Source organism: Mastigoproctus giganteus, chromosome 3, assembly GCF_048544385.1.
Source record: "Mastigoproctus giganteus isolate SK-2022 chromosome 3, ASM4854438v1, whole genome shotgun sequence".
Taxonomy (NCBI): Eukaryota; Metazoa; Arthropoda; class Arachnida; order Uropygi; family Thelyphonidae; genus Mastigoproctus; species Mastigoproctus giganteus.
The window spans coordinates 172,318,547-172,331,586 of record NC_143577.1 but is presented as its reverse complement, the minus strand read 5'-3'; the positions used below and the strand labels follow the sequence as shown (position 1 = coordinate 172,331,586).

At 36.9% G+C, this 13,040-nt stretch overlaps 1 protein-coding gene across 3 annotated transcripts in view; it reads left to right on the top strand.

The window, feature by feature from the left end:
- LOC150088410 (1-phosphatidylinositol 4,5-bisphosphate phosphodiesterase classes I and II-like) overlaps nt 1–13,040 on the top strand; it is a 1,046,313-nt gene that overhangs the window by 385,332 nt on the left and 647,941 nt on the right. For all 3 annotated transcript variants that reach the window (XM_090369498.1, XM_090369497.1, XM_090369499.1), the window contains exon 8: nt 7,435–7,604. In XM_090369498.1, coding sequence (XP_090225624.1) covers nt 7,435–7,604 — 170 coding nt within the window. The remainder of the gene's footprint in view (nt 1–7,434; nt 7,605–13,040) is intronic.

The window sequence follows — 13,040 nt, the reverse complement described above, 5'->3', positions numbered from 1 at the left end:
AGGAGAAGACTGTTCTTCAAACAGGTCTCTGGGGTTGGGTAAATTCATATTGTGATTTTAAATGTTTCTCACTAACCACTTATAAAATAAAACACGGAAACTGGAATTTTGAAAACTATGTGTTTATTACTATATATTTACAATTAAAATAACTTTACAACTAAAATGGATAAAAAATATATATACATTGAATAAAATACATTAAAATACCGGGTTAAGAGCGATAAAACCGACCGTAGCTTTCGAAGGCTCCTGCTTTCTTCCTTAGCGGTAGCTTCTTTGTACTGCAGTGCATCTTATGTACCAGCAGGTTTATGATCTAAATCACGTGTTTCATCACCACATATTCTATTCTCGTATGTACTGGGACCGGAAGCGGCTCGGGAGTGTGTCATATGAAATCGTTCATCCCTTCTGAGGAACCCGCAAACCTTTGTCTCTGTTAATGTTCTCTGTCGAATTAATCCGCAAACTCTCGAGCCACTTGTGTCCCAGAACCTATGTGCCCGAATCATTCCTCAGAAGGGATGAATGATTTCATATGACGCGCTCCCGAGCCGCTTCCGGTCCCAGTACATAGGAGAATAGAACACGTGACGATGAAACATGTGATTTAGACCGTAAACCTGCTGGTACTTAAGATGCACCGCAGTACAAGGAAGCTACTGCTGAGGAAGAAGGCAGGAGCCTTCGAAAGCTACGGTCGGTTTTATCACTCCTAACCCGGTATTTTAATGTATTTTATTCAATGTATATTATATTTTATGTATCTTATCCTTTGTAGTTGTAAAGTTATTTTAATTGTAAATATATAGTAATAAACACATAGTTTTCAAAATTCCAGTTTCCTTGTTTTATTTTATATAAGTGGTTGGTGAGAAACATTTAAAATCACAACAGGAAAAGACTGGTTCTTTCATGTATTGATCACATCATACAAAAAAAAAAAGTCTATATTTGGGAAGTTAAAATCCCCCATTATAAGACAGTCTTATTTACTGGCCCACTCTGTTTCTCTGTACAGTTGTTCATTATACTCATCAGAGTCATTAGGCCTATAACACACTCCTATTCTCAACTTTGCTTTCCCACTGCTTATGTCACACCAAACTGACTCAGCACTGCACTGTTCACCCATGTCAACTGGATTCACTTCCTTAAATTTTATATATATTTCTTAACAAAATCATCACCCCTCCTCCCCTTCTATCCTGTCTATCCTTTCTGTACACATTGTACATCCAAAATTCCAATTTTGAATTCTTTATCTCCACCTTTGATATCTTTACCAGTACCTCAATTTCTTCAAATTTATTTATTATACTCCATGCATTGGTGCATGCACAAGTATATATTCACCCACTCTTAGTTATCCTAATACAACCCATGTATTTACTTCTTCCACGATGACTCCCAGCAGTCCTTGAGATCCCCAACACCTTGCTTTCCAGGCTGCTGCTCATCCCGATAGAAGCAGTGCAAGAATGATTTTCACCTCTTCTTGTGATCACTGTTAATCTTTTAGTCTGTGAATCCCATCAGCCAAGCTAGCAGTTTTCAGACCCACCTAACACTTCCTTGATAGCATCAGCAAATATTCTTGCACCCTTTCTATTTAAGTGTATCCCATCCCTGTAGAAACAAGCGTGATCTGTGATTGTTCACAGATCACGCTGGGAAAAATTTTACCCATGAGCCTTGCACAATCTCTCCAGGGCCGAATTGATTGAAAGGCTGTCATTATATACTTCCTCCTATCGTGTCTGGGCAGAATTGTAGACATTTTCACATTTAACTCTAACTGGCTACTTTTTTTTTTCCAACATTGACGTGTACTTATTAAGTTAGCTCGCAGATCTCCTACTCTTAATGTAATTAGTACAGCGGCAACCCCCAAGGCAGAATGCGCTGGTCCCAAAGGAACTAGTAATTGTTGGTGACTCTATTGTCAAGGAAATGGGAAACATGCTTTGTAAAAAGGATAGGTGGAACAGGACCAGGGTATGTCTGTCAGGGGCAAAGGTTGATGGCGTTGTAGAGCGGATATCATCTTTTAAGGGCACAAAAGGTGATGTAGTTGTACACATTGGCACTAATGATATTAAGAGTAGGAGACCGGCAGAATTACTTAACAAGTACAGGTCACTGTTGAAAAAAGCCGTGAATTAGGGTTGAATTTGAAAGTGTCTGCAATTCTGCCCAGACACGATAGGAGGGAGTATATGATGAGAGCCCTGTCGATCAATTCAGCTCTGGAAAGATTGTGCAAGGCTCAAGGGGTAGAATTTTTTTCAGCCTGGTCTGTATTTGTTAACAGGAGAGACTGCTTCTACAGGGATGGGATACACTTAAATAGAAAGGGTGCAAGAATGTTTGCTGATGCTATCGAGGCAGTGTTAGGTGGGTCAGAAAACTGCTAGATTGGGAGGGGGATACAAGGACTAATAGATTAACAGTAGCCATTGGCAGAGGTGAAAGTGATTCTTGCACCGCTTCTATTGGAATGTGCAACAGCTTGGAAAATAAGATGCAGGATATTTCAGAGACTGCTGGGAGTCATTGGGGTACAAGTAAACACATGGGTTGTGTTAGGGTAGCTAAGAAAAAGACTGCGTGCATGTATACTTGCATGTACACCAATGCTAGGAGTTTGGTAAATAAATTTGATGAATTTGAGGTATTGCTGAATGCATCAAAGGTGGATATTGTTGGGATATCAGAGACGTGGTGTCACACACAGATATAAGGGATGCAGAACTGGAATTTGGGGAGTACAAAATCTACAGAAAGGATAGACAGGATAGGAGTGGTAATTAATGGACACTGCTCATCGTGGACTAATGTTATTAGTGGAGTCCCTCAGATTTCAGTGTTGGGTCCATTGTTGTTTTTTGTATTTATAAATAATTTTGATGATGGTATATCAAGCTTAACGTCCAAGTTTGCAGACGATACAAAGGTTGGCAGGATTGTTAAGGACGCCACTGACGCTATGCTGCTGCAACAGGATCTGAAAAGGTTGAGCAGATTGGCTGAGAGGTGGCAAATGAAGTTTAACATTGACAAATGTAAAGTACTACATATGGGAAACAGCAACCCCAGAGCAACGTATCAACTCTGTGGCACTACACTGACGAGTAGCTCATGGTGTCTTATCAATGATATATAGGAATTTTTCTAGCAGGGATAGGGAGGTGATTATTCCCTTGTATAAGGCAGTGGTCAGGCCGCACCTTGAGTACTGTATACAGGTCTGGAGAACTCATTTCAAGAAGGACGTAGAGCTGCTGGAACGAGTACAGAGAAAGGCAACAAGGTTAGTGAACGGAACGAAGGGTTGCTCTTACGAAGAAAGGCTTAAGTTTTGCAAATTACAGTGTCTGGAGACTAGGCACTGGCGAGGTGATCTGATAGAGGTGTATAAAGCCTTGAATAGTTTGAGCATGCTCAATGCCGATGGGATACTGCCTCTTGCTCAGAATAATCACCTGAGAGGGCATAAATTCAAATTGAGGAAAGACAGATGTAGGAAAGATGTGCGGAAATTTGCCTTTAGCCAGCGGATAGTTGGTTGGTGGAACAGACTTCCATCCCTTGTTGTGGAAGTTGATAGCCCAAATAAATTTAAGGCTCAGCTGGACAGGTATTTTGAACGAACGGAGGGGTGAAGTGGAAGGGTTTTTTTTTTTTTTTTGGCTGATGCTGCATAAGCTTGCTTTCTTGCATTGTATGCCTCTACTAATGCTAATGCTAAGTGCCAACATCATCCTTTGTACCCTTAAAATATGATATCTCCTCTACAACATCATCGATTTTTCTACTATTTTTTTTGCATGATATGTTTCATGCACAAAAAAAGTCACCAACAATAACTAGCTCTTGTGGGACCAGCACATTCTGCCCTGAAGATTGCTGCTGTGCTGCCTGATGCATAAAAGTGAGCTCTGGCATTGAGTTGGGGAGCTGAGAGCTCCCCCTTTTAATTCCTTCGGGCATCTACTCTACTCTTCAAACTCTCATAGACACTCATCAGAACTCTGTGTTGGTGCCTAATTTCTTTGCACTCTTGACCTAATTTTTATCATGATCTAGCCAAGGTCCACAAACATCTCACAAGTTGCACATTTTTTTAGGCTGCAATATGTTTTAGAATGGCCTCCTTCAGTTTTCCTCTGAGCCACAGCACTCTCGCCTTTTGTGCATGTTGCCTTGCTGCTCTAGTCTGGGAAATGACTTCCATTTAAATACAATGTAATTAATTAACAATGAAAATTAATAAGGTTAAAAAATTTAATTGATTAATTGACTATACTTTACTTGGCTATACAATACTATGCTAAGCTAATGCATATTCCACTATATAGTTTTACGTTATACCCTAGCTATCAAGTTCAAGATATATGCTATCAAGTTACGCTATACTTTGACGATCACAATGTTAAATAGTTATATCCTTAGCTAAATACAAAAGATATATGCCAAAAAAAGTAATTAAAACCTTCAAAATACTTATTTATTAAAATTAAAACCCTACTATTCTTCTGCACTACTGGTTATGTGCTACGTTATTCCCGCCAAAACACCGATACAATAGCGGTATGAGTAGGGAGTTGTAACTTTCAAAAATCGCTAGCTAAAAATTTAAAAAATAAGGTAATGAATGCTACTAAGCCTATTTAATCTATTTGTAAAACAAATTAATATGTTAACTAATTGAAATGCGTAACAATTTTCTCCCATTTAACCATCCTTTTATCCATAACACTAACCTGCCGTTAATGCAATGCTGCTCCAAGTTGTGCAGCAGTCTTTTTTTTTGTAATTGCATCAAATGCTTTTCTTTAATCCAAATATATGATATAAAAATTTGTTTTTACATCCGGTTCCTTTGTTTCTACATTATAGTATCCAATCAGATTGGTCAGACAAGATCTCCCCTTAACAAATCTATTATGTGACCTCGGTATAATTGCATTCCTGTCTAGATGTTCCTGTAGTACTTCTTAACTTCTTAACAGAAGTTAAGAAGTACAGTTAAGCTAACAGATCTGTAACTACTCATATCACTGTTATGATCCCCTCCCCCTTTGTGAATTGTAGACACATTAGAAGATTGGCAGTCCATAAGGATCTCCCCTTAATCCAAAGATGCTCTCGTAATTATAGCTGAGGGTTTGCTTATCTCCTTTACTGCCTCCCTTAATATAACTGGATAGGTCCCATCCAGGTATATTAAGGTTTTTAATTTATGTTTAGCTTCAGTTTCTCTTCCACTTTCCTCTTAGTTATCACAAAATTATTTTGCTCCATGTTAGAGTGTAATAAACTTCTGGCATACCCTTCTCTAAAGAATTCCTCATGTGTGAATGTAGTTGCAAAATACCTATTCAGTTTTTCAGCAACCTGAGTAGGATCATCAACAATTAAACCATCAACATCAAGTGGACCGATGTAATTCAGCCCCTTCCTTCTACTGTTATTATAAGGAAAAAAGCCTTTATTGCTTTTCTTTGCATTTTTTTCTCAGAGATTTCTCATAGTCTGCTTAAGATTGCCTAACCTCCTTTGTGACTTGATTGCAGACTAATCAATATATACTATAGGCTTCTGTATCGCCTGATAACATATAAGCATTCTGTGCACTTTTCTTTTCTGCCACATCTGAATAGTTCATCTGATGTCCATTTAGGCCTAAGCCCTTTCTGTGTCCAACTTTGAATTTTTGTGCATGTAATTCTATATAATATGTCAAATAAATATGTGCATAACTTGAAACCCACATTAAGATGGTGTGCTTTAGCAGGATGAGCTGTACTATAGACACAGTCAGAAGTACTTATTAGAGTGTTAAACAGTAAAATGCAATACAAATGTTGTGTTACATGCAAAGGAAGTCTATACTTCTCTATTAGCATTGGACAAAAGATTAAAGCATCTTCTGAAAGTTTGAGCTTAAACCATTTGTTTAAACAAAATTTCGAGTTTTCCAACCATGATTTGCATAGTATATGGCCTTTTATCCCCCCTCCTTTTTTTTCTTTTCTTCTTTTTTTTTTTTTTTTTTTTTTTTTTGTTGTTGAAAGCTGCAGAAATTTCATTGCCTTGTTTCTGTGCCTTCATATCACAGATTGTTGATGAACCACTATTATATTTTTTTATGAATTTTATTATATCCATTTTTTGACTTATTTATTACTGTACCTCTATTTTTGGATTACCATTATCAGGCATGCATTTATAAATTTGCAGTTCCTAGAGAAAATATCAATATACCAGTTCCTAGAAAGTTCCTCAAATCTGAAAAAAAAATTTCAAATGACGCTTGAAACAATTTTCAATTAGGAAAAGCTATTTTTTATTTATTATTATTTTTTTTTTATTTTCAGCAGTTGTCACTAGTTCAGGTCAGCAGTTGTCACACACTTTGTCAAATTACGGACCTTAGACAAGGTTCATTCTGATCATTCACTACACTTAAATTTCACAATCACAACAGATGGGGATATATGGGGATATTACGTAGTGCTGGAATAAGAAGAGAGATGGAACATCTTCTGCATGTGAAAAAAAAAAAATCAAAAGAAAGAAAATGACTCCATCTATATTTTTGTATGGATTATTATGTCCCATAATTATCCATACAGAAATATAGCTGGAGGCATTCTGTAATTAGAGAATGAAGTATATATTTAATATTTTACCACTGTCACAAAAATACCTAGTTTTGGCACTACATTATGTTAAATTTAGTTTCAACGGAAAAATAATACTTGGTCTACAAGAGTACTGATCAGCATTGAAACATGGGTGCTCCATGATAGTATGGTGGTTTTGCCACTTATCACTCATTCAGAAAGGTTTGGGTTAAAATTCTATTAGTGACTGGAGGAATTTCTAAAGGTCACCTCAATTGGGATTATAGTTATCGACCTTAGGTGGAGGGAGTAAGGCTTTGCCTCGTGAATTATTGAATTGTTTTGAAATAAAATCAGCACAACATGCAAATCAACCCTTGAATACACATTGTACAAACATAATATGCAATGGAGCAATATGGTCACTGATGCTCCAAAAGCAACAACAGTAACACATGGAACAGAATGGGGCTTCAAGTGCACTGCTACTGGCCACTTGCGGGACAACGGTAACATGAAAGTAATGAAATGCACATTGAACAAAATAATATTTAAATATTTACAGTTATTCCATGATATGTTATATGTTAATTTGTATCTCAGTTAAAATGGATGAGATGTTGCATAAAACTAGATATTCGACAGTTGAAATAAAAGTTTACTGTATTAACAGAGTCCATTGAGATTGTTTTGCACAGAAAGGCAATGCTTATTTTAAATTGGGAATTGATATATATATATAATTTACATTAATAAATTAATAAGCTTAAATTGTATATGTTTATTTATTTTTTTTTAGATGTGGCGGAAATAAGAAAAAAGGTATGACTGTGGACCAACTAGTTGACTTTTTAAATAAAGAACAGAGAGATCCACGTTTGAATGAAATATTATATCCATATGCAAATCCGGCCAGAGCAAAAGATCTTATTAAGCAGTATGAACCAAATAAAAATTATGCTCAAAAAGGTATCCATGTTTTCCTTTTTTACACCTGGGTAATTTATCTAAGCATTCAAAATCTAGATGCATAGTTTCTTCTGGAGTAAAGTCATTAGTATATGTGAAGAATGAAAACAGACTTAACAATAACCATAATTTTATACCAATTTGAATTAGTGAAGGAATTTTTTGGGCAATGTAGAATTTTAATAATAAAAATGGATGTAAGTACAGTAGCAACCCTCTTATCCGACATCACGACTGGTAGTTGGTCTGTTAAATTTGCTGATGCTATCGAGGCAGTGTTAGGTGGGTCGGAAAACTGCTAGATTGGGGGGATACAAGGACTAATAGATTAACAGTAGCCACTGGCAGAGGTGAAATCACTGGCAGTGATTCTTGCACTGCTTCTATTGGAATGAGCAGCAGCCTGGAAAATAAGATGCAGCATATTTTAGAGACTGCTGGGAATCATTGTGGTCCAAGTAAACACATGGGTTGTGTTAGGGCAGCTAAGAAAAAGAACAGGTGCATGTATACTTGTGTGTACACCAATGCTAGGAGTTCAGTAAATAAATTTGATGAATTTGAGGTATTGCTCAAAACATCAAAGGCAGATATTGTGGGGATTTCAGAGACGTGGTGTCACACAGATATAAGGAATGCAGAACTGGAATTTGGGGAGAACAATGTCTAAAGGATAGACAGGATAGGAAGGGAGGAGGGGTTATGCTATTAGTTAAGAAATACATAAAATCCAAGGAAGTGAAGCCAGTCGACATTGCTGGACAGTGCAGTGTCGAGTCAGTTTGGCATGACATAAGCATTGGGAGATCAAAATTGAGAATAGTAGTGTGCTATAGGCCTAATGACTCTAATGAGTATAATAAGAAATTGTACAGGGAAATAGAGTGGGCCAGTAAATCAGAGAGTCTTATAATGGGGGATTTTAATTTCCCAGATATTGACTGGAATTTGGGGGCTGTCACTCACACACTAGCAAGGCTTTTGTGGATTTATTGGATGATTGTTTTCTACATCAGCATGTTCAGGAGGCAACTAGAGGGAGTAATACTCTTGATTTGATTATCAGTAGTGATTCCTCATGCATTAAGAATCTGCAGGTAAATGAACCACTAGGTGGCAGTGATCACAGTGTGCTGAAGTGGGATTTACTCAAAGAGGTAACTACCATTAGGGGTAAAGGGAAGGGTTATTGCTTTCGTAAAGGCGACTACGATGGACTGAGACAGTATTTAAGTTCTATACAGTGGGACCAACTGATGATGTTACCAACAGAAATTCAAAATGGGTAGAATTCAAAGAACTTATCTTGGAATCTACTAGGCTTTACATACCAACAAAGAAATATTTTTCAAGGTTTAGGCCTAAGTGGATGTCAGATGAACTAATGAGACATATGGCAGAGAAGAAAAATGCATGGGATACATACAAATTAACATGTGACACAGAAGCCTATGATAGATACAAGTTGATCTGTAACCAAGTTACAAAGGAGGTTAGGCAGGCGAAGGCAGATTACGAGAAATCTTTGGCAAGGGATGCAAAGAAAAACAGCAAAGAGTTCTTTACTTATGTAAACTCTAGAAGGAAGGGGATGAATCAGATTGGTCCACTTGATATCGATGGGTCAACTGTTGATGATCCTGCTCAGGTAGCTAACAAACTAAATGAATATTTTGCATCGACATTCACACGAGGAGTTATTCAGCGAGGGGAATGCCAGAGGTGTATTCAACTCTGGCAGTAATCTAGAGAATATTGTAATAACTGAGAGTAAAGTGGAGGAGAAATTGTTGAAGATAAATACAAGAAAGGCACCTGGGGTGGATGGGATCTATCCAGTTATATTGAAGGAGGCAGCAAACCCTTAGCCATAATTATGAGAGCTTCCTTGGACTCAGGGGAAGTACCAATGGACTGGAGATGTGCAAATGTGACCCCAATTCACAAAACAGGATCAAAGGGCGACACAAGTAAATATAGACCTGTTAGTTTAACTTCTGTTCCTGGAAAATTAATGGAGGCACTGGTTAAAGAAGCACTGCAGGATCATCTAGACAAAACTTCAGTTATAGCTCAGACACAGCATGGTTTTGTTAAGGGGAAGTCTTGCCTGACCAATTTGATTGGATACTATGATGCAGTCACAAAAGAACTGGATGCAGGGAATAACTTTGATATTATATACTTGGATCTTAGAAAGGCTTTTGATACTGTTGCACATGGAAGACTGCTGCACAAATTGGAGCAGTGTGGCATTGGAGGCAAATTGCTGCTATAGATAAAGGGTTTGTTGAGGGGGGAGAAGACAGAGAGTGGTAATCAATGGACACTGCTCATCTTGGACTAATGTTATTAGTGGAGTCCCTCAGGGTTCAGTATTGGGTCCATTATTGTTTTCTGTATTTATAAATGATACTGATGATGGTATATCAAGCTTAATGTCCAAGTTTGCAGACGATACGAATGTTGGCAGGGTTGTCAAGGACACTACTGACACTATGCTACTGCAACAGGATCTGGAAAGGTTGAGCAGATGGGCTGAGAGGTGGCAAATGAAGTTTAACATTGACAAATGTAAAGTACTACATATGGGAAACAGCAACCCCAGAGCAACGTATCAACTCTGTGGTACTACACTGACAGTGGTAGAGAATGAAAGGGACCTGGGGGTGTTTGTGCAGGCAAATATGAAATTTTCTGAGCAGTGCAGACGGGCTGCAAGAGTAGCTCATGGTGTATTGTCGATGATATACAGGAATTTTTCCAGCAAGGATAAGGAGGTGATTATTCCCTTGTATAAGGCAATGGTCAGGCCACACCTAGAGTACTGTATACAGGTCTGGAGGCCTCATTTCAAGAAGGATGTAGAGATGCTGGAATGAATACAGAGAAGGGCAACAAGATTAGTGAATGGAACAAAGGGGTGCTCTTACAAAGAAAGGCTTAAGTTTTGCAAATTACAGTGTCTGGAGACTAGGCACTGGCGTGGTGATCTGATAGAGGTGTATAAAGCCTTGAATGGTTTAAGCTTGCTCAATGCTGATGGGATTCTTCCTCTCGCTCAGAATAATCACCTGAGAGGGCATAAATTCAAATTGAGGAAAGACAGATGTAGGATAGACGTACGGAAATTTGCCTTTAGCCAGCGGGTGGTTGGTTGCTGGAATAGACTTCCATCCCTTGTCGTGGAAGTTGATAGCCTAAATAAGTTTAAGGCTCAGCTGGACAGGTATTTCGAACGAACAGAGGGGTGAAGTGGAAGTGGTTATTTTTATTTATTTATTTATTTATTTATTTTTTGGCTGATGCTGCATAAGCTTGCTTTCTTGCATCAAATGCCTCTACTAATGCTAATCGAAAAAGCTGGTTAATGCAGGGAATCATTAAAAAAAAAAAAGTGTGTGCATACATACCTTAAGAATTCTGTTTTTACTTAAAACGTATATATATGTACATTCATTTTCATAAAATCATTGGTTTTCATCTGTTTAGTTGATGAAATGTGATTAACTTTTCATCGTTTCATTTTTTTTGTGATTAAATTCATTAATTTCTTTTTATAAACATCACATTGTTACTGTTCAGTTAGACTGCTGTTGTTCAATATAATGTAAAGCTGTATCTGGGGCATTTTTGGTGAGTGTGTGAGAAATTTCAGCCGTGGATTTGATTCATTATCATATATAGATCCAGCTGTTTTCATCATGGTGTGTATGTTTTCTCTGTTGTCCATTTCAGTTTCCAACAGATCATTACAATGTGTATAGTTTCTTACTATAAATCATTGTAACTTTCAATTTATCTGAAATCAGATAATAAACCATGTTCTTCATTATCTTCATATAATTCAGAACTTTAATCAGTGTCGTCAACCTTAGGCCAAAGTTTTTTCCATTTAGTCAATTTTGAATTTGGAATATCATTCCATGCTAGTGCTCCTTATGTGTTTGTGATGTTAATAACTTTTAACGATTCTGTGCAACTATATTCGTGTCTTCTATTTTTTCCAAAATTGAACTCAAAAACTTTTGCCTATGTCATCTCTTTAGACATTTTCTAGAGTTCCCTCTTTATCCATAGGCTAGATCAAGGCTGTTACATTTAGTGGTAAAAACATGAACTTTATGGCCCCTTCTTTGAGTTCCTCACAATTAGGAAGTGAAGGAGCATTATCCTGAAAGAGAATAGCATTTTCAGGTAAGTTTATTTCCTTCATGTTTCTTTACAGAGGGTACAAATTTGGGGATAAAAAAAAAAAAAGGTTCCTTGAATAATGCAAGTCCATCCATGCTGATTTCTGTGGGTGATAGTAAAATGGTAAAGATGAACAATTTTTATTTCTTTAAAAGCTCTAGGATTAGTTGATTTGCCAGAACAAAAAGCAGCAATTTGTGAGTTCCGTTTTTATTGCTGCAGGTGACTACTATGATTTTCTCTTTAGATTTTTTGTTTCTAGCGTGGCAGGTTCTCCTGTTTTTTTTTTTTTTTTTTGTCAGTCACCTTCTTTGTAGGTAACATTTTATAATTTGGATCTGTTTTGTCCATATTGTGGAGTTATTCTTCAATCAACTTTCTTTGTTCATAAATGACTTTAAATCTTCTTTCACTTTTTGAGCAGCAGACTGATCAGCAGATATTATCCTCCACTAATACCCGTTACATTAATACCAGGCAATTTTTCTAATATCCACGCTATCCATCACTTTCTGCACCATCAGTCTTTTCATAAAAGACCTAATTCTTTTATTTGATGCTCCTTTTATAGGTCTGCTGATTAAAGTTACATGTTTTCTTTTTTACATAAATCACAGCCATAATGCCTTGTTTACTATATGTAATTTTGATTTCTTTAAAGTGGAGCAAGAACTTAATGACCCTTATGAAGCAAGCTGACTCCTAAACCTTCTAGATTTCTTATGATTTTTTATTCCAGTCTTTTACAGTTATCCCACCCACACCTAATTCAGCAGCAGTTTTTTAGTTCTTTATTGAACCTTTCCTTACCTTTCCAACATAGTTTTCACAGAAATGACAAATTTCTTTTACCTCATCCATATTTTATTAACTGACATATTTAATTAAATTATGTGCTGTAATTACAATAACAAATAACTTTACAGGTGCAAACACAGTTTAGAACAAACATATAGCTGATCTCTTGGGGAGCATATAACCCAATAGGTGAGTGTGGTGTGTACTGTATTGGCTGCAGTCATGCTGAATGCTTGTCAGTTTGTACATTTACTGATTTACTAATCTTAATTGGATATATGACATTTAAAATAAATCAATGTGCCATGGGCATCAAAACAGTATGTTTTAAAGAGGGAAAGGGACGTTGATTAATCCCCTATGTTTACTAACCCACCAGATTAATAAAGAAATCTGGTGGGTTGTTTAGAGGGCTTCTACTGTACATTTTTATTGTTATAGTAA